Source organism: Callorhinus ursinus, unplaced genomic scaffold, assembly GCF_003265705.2.
Source record: "Callorhinus ursinus isolate GAN/ISIS: 27379988/994484 unplaced genomic scaffold, GSC_fseal_2.0 scaffold44, whole genome shotgun sequence".
Lineage (NCBI taxonomy): Eukaryota > Metazoa > Chordata > Mammalia > Carnivora > Otariidae > Callorhinus > Callorhinus ursinus.
The window spans coordinates 11,702,105-11,714,813 of NW_027397106.1; the positions used below are offsets into that span (position 1 = coordinate 11,702,105).

The 12,709-nt window shown below is 35.8% G+C and overlaps 1 protein-coding gene across 3 annotated transcripts in view; it reads left to right on the forward strand.

The window, feature by feature from the left end:
• The window catches only part of GXYLT1 (glucoside xylosyltransferase 1), a 46,338-nt gene that overhangs the window by 11,206 nt on the left and 22,423 nt on the right, over positions 1-12,709 (forward strand). For 2 of the 3 annotated variants that reach the window (XM_025883159.2, XM_025883160.2), the window contains 2 exons: positions 7,479-7,650; positions 10,749-10,874. In XM_025883159.2, the coding sequence (XP_025738944.1) occupies positions 7,479-7,650; positions 10,749-10,874 (298 nt within the window). The remainder of the gene's footprint in view (positions 1-7,478; positions 7,651-10,748; positions 10,875-12,709) is intronic. The other variant, XM_073882108.1, reaches the window with a different exon arrangement.

Genomic DNA, 12,709 nt, shown 5'->3' on the forward strand with positions numbered 1-12,709 from the left:
TGGAATTCTTTATACTTTGTGACTTTTATTTTGATCAAAGCTTATCTGGGGGATTATTTCCTCCCAATTAATTTACACAGTGAACATAAAATTACATAAAAAAGAAAAACTGCTTTTGATGTGCATAGGCTTTTAGTAATTCGTATCTGCATTTACTAAGTCATTTCCTGACCAACCGAATGCCTCCCAGCAGCTTGTCAGAATGCTCACACCTCTCCTGTCTTTTCTGTTCTTGAAACAAAACCAAACAGAATTTCTACCAACAGCTTGCACTCAGCCCTTTTTTTCTTTAAGCATTCATTGTTTACTCTGTTTCTCTTCACCAGCAAGACTTCTTTTAAGAGTATATACTTACTTCACACCCTTAAACAACGACGAAAGACCTCCCCGCCTCAACCTGCCTGAGCAGCACTGGCTATCTGACTAAGCCCCCTCCCCTACCGTGAAGTCACCTCTGACCTCTGAATTGTTCTTCTGGGGCCCAGTCTTACTTTTTTTGGTCCCTTTGACACTGGTTACCGCTTCCTCTTTCTTTCAGCTCTGTCAGTCTCTGGCTCTTAAGACCAGGGTCTCAGCTACTTGATCTCTCTCCTTCTGGACTCCTCTCCTTGTCCTGACTCCTTCATGTTAATGTTCCTTAGGACCCTGCTGTCTTCTCTCCCCACTCCCTGGATAGTCACAAGATAATTATTTATTTATTTATTTATTTATTTAGATTTTACTTATTTGAGAGAGAGGGAGACAATGGGCACAAGCAGGGGGAGCAGGAGCGGGAGAGGGAGAAGCAGGCTTCCTGCCCAGCAGGGAGCCCGACACAGGACTCAGTCCCAGGACCCTGGGATCATGACCTGAGCCAAAGGCAGCCACTTAACTGACTGAACCACCCAGGTACCCCAGATAATCTTTTTAACTGATACCTCAACTCCAGAGCTCTTTTCTGAGCTCAAGAACTGTGTTTCCAGCTGCATTTTGGTCATTTTTTTAACTTGCTGATTCAGATGCCTCAGACTCTGTTGTTTAAACCTGAGTTCATGGTTAAACCTGATCTGGCTTCTCACACCTTCCCTCATGTGTGTTTTGTATCCTGGTTTATGATTGACTTTCTTCATGTCAGTCCACGGTGACTCTTCTACCCAGCTCCTTTCACACTGTTGCTCCTGATAGTCTCTTCTTCCTATTCCCTTAATTATTGTGCTCATCACTTCTTATCCAAGGATTTCCCTTCCCTACCCACTGCTTCTCCCTTCTCAGTATCCTCTTTGTCACTGTACTTACACATCTGTTGTGGTTGTGAATCTTCCAGACTGTTGGCTTTGCAGAGAGATACCATGTGTTGTTCATCATTCAAGCCCCATGCCGAGCAAGGTGCTTGGCAACCAGTAAATAATGATTTTTTCCCCAACACTTTGACTATTTTTGATGTTTGTATAGTGAGCTTCCTTAACAATCTTTTTTTTTCTATTTAAGCAGTTACCATGCTTTCCCATTAAATCTTTTGAAATTCTGTCTTTTTGCAATCGACTGTAAATTGTATGAGGTCAGGATTGTGGCTTTCTTGCTTATCCCCAGTGTCTAGCATATGAAAGAAGTTCAAATATTCATTAAAGAGAATGAATTATATTACTAAATTGTGTTCTAAAAATTATATGGATTTAAGTCTGCACCAGCACTGTGTGAATATACAGGTGTCATCATGACCTTAGCATTATTGGGAGTTATAATTTAGCATTTATTAGAGTAAAATGATAATTACTGATTTATATTTTGTTGATTATTTGCTGAATATATTTCCATCATTGTTGAGCTTTTGTTTTATATATTTTCTGTATTGATATTTACCTCTTGAGTTTTTAATGCTTGTTTTATGATCTCTTAGGATAATATATTCTGTTTTTGCCATTGATTACAAATATCTTCCTGGTTTTATTTTTTTGTTTTAGTTATTTCATTAAGCAATCTCTCTCTCTCTCTCTCTTTTTAAGTAAGCTCTAGGCCCAACATGGGCCTTGAACTTATAACCCCAAGATCAAGAGTTGCACGTTCTGCCTACTGAACCAGCCAGGTGCCTCTAAGCAGTCTCTTAATTTTAATATTATTATTTAAAAATTCTCTTTTAATGTACTAAATTTTTTGCAACTTGAGCTTTTAAAGTATTTAATCTTTATGATGGGAACCTGAAGATTTTTCAGGTGTTATATTTTGTTTCAAAAGTGATTATATACAACTCTTTATTTTTTGTTTTTTTTATTTTTTAAGATTTCATTCATTTGACAGAGAGAGAGAGTACAAGCAGGGGGAGTGGCAGGGAGAGGGAGAAGCAGGCTCCCCGAGCAGGGAGCCCGATGAGGGGCTCAGTCCCAGGACCCTGGGATCATGCCCCGAGCCGAAGGCAGACGCTCAACTGATTGAGCCACCCAGGCGCCCCTATACAACTCTTCAAAGTAGTTTTTTACCTAGTATGATAATTCAACATTTTTTTTTATAGTAAAATATTTTGTTTTTAAGCTATACATTAAGCTATACATTTTAAGCTATACATTAAGGAAATTGCCATTAATGTTTCTGAACATAGTTTTCCATTTTGTTTAACTGCAAGTTTTTAAAGATGATTCATAGCAGTTACTTTTTAGTTGAGGTGATTGTTATCAGAAATTTAATTTGGTTTGGCTTTGCATACTTCATTTATAATGCTAATTGTTGGCCTAAATATTATTAAACATTGTTTTCTTTTATAGAGAGAACACTAGGCTGACAGAACACCCTGAAAGCTTTTTGTACTGTCTAAATAAAAAAAAGAAGACACATTATTATGATTCCTTCATAGCAGAAATGTTATTTAAAATAAATCTATTCCTAAGTTTTAGAAATCTATTAACAGTGTTTGTATTAGAATTTATCATCTAAAATACTCTAAGTATTAACTTTTTTTTTTCTGATTTCCCCTCTGAACTTTTTGCTTTGGTAAGTTTCAAATCTGCAGAGGTTATAGGAATAGTATAGTGAGCACACTCACTACCTGCTGTTCACTAGGTATTGACCTGTTATTAACATTTTGCCACTTTCCGTTTTTGGCTGAATCATCTGAGAGCTGCATTCATTATGATGTACGCCTAAATATTCAGCATGTATCACCTCATAACAGAAGCATTCCCCAATATAATCATCATAAAACTGTCACTTCTAGTTATTTAACACTGGCAGAATATATATTCATATTTCCTTATTTTTCTTTTAATGAACTTTACATACCCCCCCCCCCCGCATTCATCTGTGAGATCTATTTATAGTCTCCTTCCTTGTAGAACAGTTCCCCGGACTTTTTTTGGGGGGGTGGTCGTGGTATCTTTCATGACATGATATTTTTGTTTTGTTTTTGCTGAATGTTCCTTTATTTGGATTTGCCTATCTTTCCGTTATTAGATTCCGGACTTGGGGCAGGAATACTGCATAGGTGATACTGTGCTCTTCTTTGGGCATGCTCTCAGGAAGCCTCTGTCATAAGTTTAACATTGGTTAACTTTGATCATGTGGTTAAGGTGGTGGTGTCACATTTCTACATGTGACAGTACCTTTATCCCTTTTGTAATGTGTGGGGATAACACCTTGATACTCTGTGGTTGTAGTAATCATTATTCTTGTTCAAATCATTGGTTACAGTGGTGATTGCAGAATAGTGATTTTTGTAATTCTGACTTTCCTTCTACATTATTGGCTGATATTTGTGTTTAAAGAAGGGTTTCCCCCTTCCCCCTAGCCCCTTTATTTAGTATCTTTTTAGACTTATGGATTCATTATCTTTTATGTGTTATCATTCATTACTGTCATAATTCCTGTTGATGCTCAGATTATGCCATATTTAGCCATGGAAGCACTCAGATATTATCTTTGAATTATCTGTAGAATTTCTTCTTCTTCTTCTTCTTTTTTTTTTTTAAGATTTTTTTTTAAGATTTATTTATTTATTTATTTATTTGAGAGAGAGAGAGAGAATGAGAGATAGAGAGCACGAGAGGGAAGAGGGTCAGAGGGAGAAGCAGACTCCCCGTCAAGCAGGGAGCCCGATGTGGGACTCGATCCCGGGACTCCGGGATCATGACCTGAGCCGAAGGCAGTCACTTAACCAACTGAGCCACCCAGGCGCCCTGTAGAATTTCTTCTAATCATACATCTGTAGAAAAATAGGTTTGACTTAAAAATGACCTTTTGGATAATATTTCTTTAAATCCATAGGGACCTCTTATTCACGCTGTGATTAAAATATAGCACATTTTTACAGACCAGATTATATCATCCAAGATTTATATCATTTTGGGATCAAAATTACTTGAATGGCTGCTTCCCGGTATCTTATTAGAAGGTTTTAGTTATTCCTTCCTCTAGTGGTGGAAGATTACTTTAGAATTTTTTAGGTTGCAATTATTTCCTGTTCTTGGGGTCTAGGGACAGGGTGGTAAGCAGTGACATCTTTAAAGTACGGTTTATGGTGTTAAGAGTCTGTACTGTTATAATGTTTTACTAAAAAGGGACATATATCCAAAAGGTAGTTGACAATACTCCTTCCACAGAAATTGGTGGAAGGAGTGCTGGCAATGTGACTAAAACAAGTCTTGCTAAAATGCTTGGGAGGAGTCAGATCTGGTATTGATTTTAGAGGGATTTTTTTTTTTTAACCTGAAATAACATTTCACTTATTAAGGTTTTATTATACTTGTCTTTGTGTGGAGAATTCTGTGCAAAACAGCACATGACTATTGTGGCTTACTTTTTAAATCTCTGGGCTTTAGCTTCGAGGCAGGATCTAGTTATGATCAGTTAAGCAATCCAAGCCCATTCATTGCCAATTCTAAAGTCTTGGTGTGGAGGCACTTACCTGAAAGATGAGATAATTTAGAGCTTTGTGAAATTGTTGTGTGTCTTGATTGCCTTGTCTTTCTTTAACTTTTATCACTGTGGCTTCCACTGCTTTGAGATGAACCGGGTATACATTACCTTGCTGTATGTACAGAGGGCGTAGATAGTGTCCCCTCACATAGGGTTTCAGTGTTATAAACTGAGGGGCTTAACAGAAAAGAAGGAAACAGAGGGTGCTGCCAAGGGAGGAGGTACTACTACTTCCTAATTGCTGTCAATGGAAAAGAACAGAGCTTTAAAAAGACTTAAGCTATTGCTAACACCATCTATGTGAAGGAAGTGGCACAGCAGGTAGGTGGGGAAAGGATAAACTGGTAATTCTGAAACAAATGATGTTTGCACAGTTGGATAGACATGTGCAAAATTAGGCAATTGTTTCCTACTTCAAACTATTCGTAAAATTTAATACCTGGCAGATTAATATAAATTTTAAAAACAAAGTATTGTATTTTAATGGCAATCTTAACCTTAATGAAGAATGAAATATCACCACCATTTCTGATATAGTAAATAATGCTTCTTGCAAGAATACCACTTATGTGACTTCTTCGTTTAATACCATTAACAAAGTGGTGTAATAATATGTACCTTTATGAATCGTCTGGGGGAGGTTTCTTAAAAACAGTTCAATTGTTTTAAAGAACCTCGTTTATAGAATCTTTGGCCCTTTAGCCTGAACAAAGGGTTAGTTACCAGGGTATTGAGTTTAAGTTTTATCCTCCCAGTAGAAGGATCAGGAGGAAATGACCCATGTGTTTTCTAGAAGATAAATATTTGGGGTCAGGAGCTTTTCAGCTCCCCTGCTGAAGGCTGACCATTACCAGTACTCACATAAGTGAGAAATGTCCCTTGTAAGAGAAGTGAACCCGTTTTCAAGGCCTTAGGAGCCCGGTCAGACCAGAAAAGTATCAGTTTCAGACAGCTATCTTAATACTTTATATCTCCAGGCTCTTACCAAAACAGACTTGTTAATAGGAAGGGATAGATCCACAATAAAAGCGGGAGCATGATTTTTTTATCCTATTAATATAAAATAATTACACATGTTTAATGTTAAAACATTGAGATGTATGAATTTGGCATTCAGGTATGTTTTATATAGTCAGTTGTTTGCATTTAATGTTATTCCTTAGTATGATTTTGTTTTCTGATCTCCTGGTCAGTTGAGGGATGACCCATGAGCAAGAACAAAATTTTCCTCAGAAAATAGTTCTGTTTCACCTTAACACATGTACACGTGAATACTCAAGATTACAAAGTCCTATGTTAAGGAATATAACTACAGTTGATTTTAACTTTCAAATTTAAGAAAAATGATTAATCACTCATTCCCGCTATTGCAAATCTCAGTAATGTATACATACAACTGTTAATGTTAAATAATGTAATTTCTAACCCTTATACATTTTACAGAAAGGATCTCTGTAAGCAAGAACTGAATTAAAGTCAGATTTTATGTTTTTAGTTTAGAATGTTTGTACTTTATAATACCTTAATGTGTTACTAGTTTTATGTTGTCTTCCATTCTTCTGTTCCTTTAGCTGTCAGTTCCAAAATGATTATGCCATAATTACAGGTGAGATCTGAATTTAATATTACAAATAGGTTATTTTATTTAATAACAGTATAGTCACACATAAATAATTCTGTTCTTTATATGCTAGTGGATTATTATTAGTTCACTATTAAGATGCAAGAATTTTGAAAGGGTCCTTAGGCCCAGTGTTGTGCACTGCTACTTTATATTAGAAGTAGGATCTGACATAGCCTAAGCCAATAACTTGCGTTTAGGGAATCTTTCCTTCCAAAATCCATACTGATGTTTAATTAGTATGTTTTAGACCACCTCAGACATTTTTACCTCTCACTGATTACTTGGTAGATGGAACTGAATGTTTATAGGTGAAAAAAGTTATGTGAAGGAAACTTTTTCCTATAATTAGTATGGTTGAAGATTGGGTATCATACTGAAATATTTATGGATGAATTTATGGCTGGGTTTGCTTCACAATGATCTGTTGGTTAGAGAAGGGGATGTGGAGAGGGATTTTAGGTGAAGAAAGAATACCTTTGAATGGATGTTTATAGCCGTTGGGAGATGGGTACATGGGGATTTATTCTATTCTCTCTACTTCATATATTTTTGAGATTTTTTTTAAATAAAAAAGCTAAAAAATAATTGAATGGAAGACCTTCAATCGGTGATGCTCCTTTTGTCATTTGGGGGGTTCCTTGAGAGAATTAAGCCCTAATGCATCTAGTCTGAGTAATGAATTAACTTTTCTCCTGTGTAGAATGGTGCTACTTGTGTGCTATTCTTGGGAGAATTGAGACAGTAGTAATTTTTTTTTTTTGGTTCCTAGTGAGGAACATTGGCCGAGAAAGGTTGGTTGAGGATACAGAAATATATAATTGACTCAACATTGTACTATTGTGTAATTTGATATTTCTTTGCTTTTTAAGTAGAAATTTTGAACTTCAGTTTTTGGACATGGTCAAAATATTGTGTTGTTAACATGTTACCCTGTACTAAAACTGTTGGAAAATGTGGTTTTCTTTTCTATTAGGTATAGTCTGAATGTGCAGCCCATTCAGAGAATGCACCTTGCTGTGGTTGCCTGTGGTGAAAGACTGGAAGAAACTGTAACCATGTTGAAGTCAGCTATCATTTTCAGCATCAGACCTCTTCAGTTCCATATTTTTGCTGAAGATCAACTACATGATAGTTTTAAAGGCATAGTAAGTATTTGAGACTTTGTTAAGACAGTAGAGGTGAATATTTAATGGTATACTATCACAGAATGTTGTTTTATTCCTTCATTGAACAAAACTGTTTACTCAGTAACTAACTGCCCTCCTAGAGTTGGGCTGCCACTTCCATTTAAGAGTCCAGATCTAGGGTGTAAGAGGAGGGTTTGTTTTTGAAAAGAAGTAAGTCGCTTAAAGTCCTTTGCCAAGCATGGAGGTTTTATTTCACTGGCTATAGCTCCAGGATGATTTGACCGGAAAATCCTGTGACTTAATTTTATTCCCATCCTTGGCTTGGGAGTGCCTCCACAAAGTGTGCACAAAGATTTTTATTCTGTTTTCAGGGGTGGGAGCTCTTAATTGACAATATGGAAGGAAGTGGCTTTTTGTTTTGATAAGAAAGTTCTTTATTTTGGTTTTGTATTAGTTACAATCAGTTTGGCTATATTGGCAGAAAACCCAAACTAACAGTGGCTTAAACAAGATAGAAGTTTATTTCTCTCTCACATAAGAGTAGGCAGTCTGTGGTATATGGTAGCTCCATGTCTTCAGGGACTCTGGCTTCTGTCTTGTGGCTGAGCCATTTTAACATAAGACTTCTCCTTCATGGTCCAAGATGGCTACTCACTCTTCAGCCCTCACACCCATATTTTAACCAACACAAGGGAGAAAGGAGTGAGGAAGGCAATCCCTTCCTACCCTCTATGGATATTTTCCAGAAGTTGCATATGATATTCTTGCCCCTATCTCATTGGCCTGAACTTAGTCATGTAACCTTACTGTTAGAGCTGTTTGTGAGGGTTAAAAATACACTCTTTAATCAGGACTGCCATGTAACCTCCCTAACAATAAAAAAATTATTACTATGCAAGAAGAGTAGAACAGATAGATATGAGGGAAGAATATACAAGAAAAAGAAAATTCACCTGAAATCTCACTACCTTGTGTTCTGAGACAGTGGTAAAGATGATAATAGTGATTACCCCTCTCCCCACTATCTCTGTTTATCTATGTACACTAAGTTAACTTTTCAAACTGATTTGGTTTTTATGCTTGGCCTAACTATGTAGAAAAATACGTATTTGGTGTTTTCTCAAGTTAAAGTAGTTCAAAATATTGAGAGTGAAAAATACTACTTGTGACCTCAAGTCTTTTAGTTTTCAAACAAAATCTTTGATTCCAAGAGGTATAAAGCTTTACGTACTGTTCTAAAATATCTCTAGTGTCTGTATTTTTTTTTTAAAAGATTTTATTTTTAAGCAGTCGCTACACCCAACGTGGGCCTCATACTTAAACCCCGAGATCAAGAGTCGCATGCTCTACTGACTAAGCCAGCCAAGCACCTCTGGTGTCTGTATTTGTGATATGTGCTTTTGTAATCTTGATCTCTTTGCCTGGATTGTTTTCTAAAATACTAACTGAGGAATTACTCTTGTCTTAACAGTTCAGAGAATAGCAACAGATTGCTACGGAATGTGGAAACCTTTGGAAGTATAATAAAAAAATGAAATTATTGTTTCATCTTATATGCAGCTTCAGTGTTTAGTTCAAATCTGACTGAGTGATTGCTTGTGTAATATATACTGTATTAAAAAAAAAGATTTATTTATTTAATTACTTGATCGGGGGGGTGTGGGGCAGAGAGAGAATCCTCAAGCAGACTCCCCGCTGAGTGCAGAGGCTGTTGAGGGGCTCAGTCCCACAACCCATGAGATCATGACCCAAGCTGAAACCAAGAGTCAGATGCCCAAGTGACTGAGCCACCCAGGCACCCCAGTATATACTGTATTTTTAAACTTGGTTTTTAACTATTACAGTCAGTTCTGAGAATGTTTGGTTTTGCTTTTGATGAAAGTATCAAATACTAGTAGAACATGCTTTGACTGCAAAAAAGATGACTAAATATTAGAATTAAGAAAAAAGTGACTAAGCTTTCCTTTTGAAGTTGCTATTGAAAGTATCTTTAAGTGATTTATAACTCGTGCAGGGAAAGTAAAATGCTAGTGTTTTAAACTAATTAACAGAGACATCAAAGCAGAATGTTGGAGTTAAAGATACTCCCTTAAACTATGTTGGAAGGCATTAATGTTTTTAAAAATTACTTGAACACAGTCATAATTAAAAAAAGAGCATCTTCAGCCTATTACATAAGCTACTTAGTTTTTCTCCTCCATGTATGGTTTTTAATAAATTGTTTATTATTTTTTAATTTTGACATTTTTAATTTATTTTTAATTTTTAACTTTTAATTAATTAATTTAGTGATTGTGAACCAGTGGGGAGGGCCAAAGGGAGAGTGAGAGAGAATCTAAAGCAGGCTCTACATTCAGCACGGAGCCCAACATGGGGCTCAATCTCATGACCCTGAGATCATGACCTGAGCCAAAATTAAGAGTCGGACGCTTAACTGACTGAGCCATCCAGGTGCCCCATCCCCCTATATATTGTGAATGCTCTGTAGGAAACTTGTCTTAAACTGAATTTGAAAGAATTTAGTGTCTTGAAATGCATGAAAAGTAAACCTGTTCATTATAGATTTTCAGATCTTTGCTTTTTGTAATGAATTTTTCAAAAATTGGCATTGATATGTGTTTATCAGTATTTTATTATCAGGAATATCCATGCATATTAAAAATACATAGATAGACAAATATTTTCTAACCAGTTTCATATTGGTCTGACTTTGAGTGTAGACATTTTCTCTTATACATACTTTGGTAATAAAATTAGTGCTTAATTTTTTTGAGTTTAATTTGTTTAGGGATTTATAGGATTTATACATCAGGTAAAGATGAGGTAGATGAACAACACGCAAGGCTTTCAGCTTTCTAATTTTGTGGTGGTTAACTTTCATTGTGCCTCTGATCTTTATGGTGGAATCTTTCTAGAATATTACTACGATTGTAAGATTTTGAATGAAAACAAACGGTGGGAAAGAAGAATCTGACTTTCTCTTAACTATGTACAGCACAACATATAGTATCTTTAATTTATAGCTTTTTAAAATAATCTATTGGTTTATGATTTTAGAGAGAAAATTAAAAGTGAAATAATCTAAACTAAGGTTTTTTTTTTATATATTTTTTTAGCTTGATAGCTGGTCATTTCTGCAGACATTTAATTATTCATTATACCCAATAACTTTTCCAAGTGAGAATGCAGCGGAGTGGAAAAAGCTTTTTAAACCATGTGCTTCCCAGAGATTATTCTTGCCAGTAAGTTTTTTCTCTAGTGTTTTTTTTTTTCTTCTAATTTTGCTTTTACACACGAGTTAATGAAGAGTTACATGTAAATGAGTTAAATAAACATACACGTGTAGATTTTCCCTTTGAACATTAGGAAAAATCTTCCGATAGAACAAATAAAAGCTACAAAAGAAAACATCTGTTTAAAATGAAAAATGTAAGTAATTTCTGTGGAAATACTATTTCTTACATTTTAATTTATTCAGGTGCTGCAAACTTTTATTTCTAAGAAGGCATAGAGGTCATCAGATCTTACCGGAGCCAGGTCTGTTGCCAGCAGAAATGCAGTGGCAGTATCACCTTCTTGTTACTCACTGCATTTATACTTTGGGAAGTGAAGTAGATTGTATCATTACATAGCCATTTCTGTCTTATACCAAGCCACCTTACCCTTTCCAGATTCTATTTTAACATAGACACAAATTTAAAGCATGTGAACTCAAAGGGAAATGGGAACCATTTGTTCAGTGGAGCTTTTCTTTGCTGGTGGTCTCTGGTGATAAACCCTGATCATTTTTTTTTTTTAATATTTTATTTATTTGACAGCACAGGCAGGGGAAGCTGCAGGCAGAGGGAGAGGGAGAAGCAGACTCCCCGCTGAACAGGGAGCCCAGTGTGGGGCTTGATCCCAGAACGCTGGGATCATGACTTGAACCAAAGGCAGATGCTTAACCAGCTGAGCCACCCAGGCACCCCAGATCATTTTTTTTTTAATCTAAAAATATTCAGAAGCAAGGTTACCTCTTCATTTTGAGTTGATTTCATCCACATCTGTAGTAGTAGAGATACTGAATTTAAGAAGGTCACAAGTTTGTGGAAAGTGTATGAATTATGGGGGAAGAAACTTCAGTTACTTGTTATTCTTAAGTGGAGCAAAGCACTTCTTACCATATTAAGATATAATTTACTGAATCCAGGTCATCAATAAGATTTAAAGTTATAATTTTGATCACTGAGTCTGCCTAACCAGTAACTTTGTTACTGGTCAAAATTAAAAAATTTGGATCTTAGGATCTTTCTCAGAAGTCTCTGCTTCCATTTTAAGAGGCACACAAATAAGGGGTTAAGGTAGGGGAAAAAAAAACCCAAAAAGTTTTAGATATTTCATGTAGACTTTACAAGTTTAGAACAAAATTTTTATGTTGAATCCTTGTTGTATCACATTTAATAAATTGAGTGCTTATTTTCTGCCGAGAATCTGTACTGAAGTTCTGCTATATAGGAATGAATAGAACAGATGGGTTTCTTATTTTTATAGAGCTTATTGTCTGATGTGGGAGGCAGGGATTAAACAAATACAATATGACGTTCAATAAACAAATATATTACTGAAAAAAACAATACATGATGGTAGAAGGCTAAGGTTACAACCATTTCCCTTTCATTTTGTTCTGCATTATTAACAAGTTTAATTGTTGGGTGTTGTGATAATGAAGTTTCCCAGATCATTTAGTGATGCAATCTGGTTAAATTCCTAAACGGAATTTGAAACAAATAAAATACTTGAAACCTGTCAAATTGTCCTCATATTTCACTGTTAGTTCTGCATCTTTTTAACTAGATTTAAGTAAATTGATGCTTTATTTTTCTAAGTGGTAATTTTTTAATTACTGAGTTTTTCTTCTTTGAAATAGATTACCTACTCAGGCTCTGAGTCAAACCACTTTTTCCCCCCCAGCTTGATATTAAATCAGCTGGTGGGGGAAATGGGGTGATTGCAGCCTTGTAGTTTCTCATTAAGGTGATGGCTTAACCTTACCAGAAGGAGGAGGCAACAGTTTTGAAAAGGAGCGGAACAAGGACCA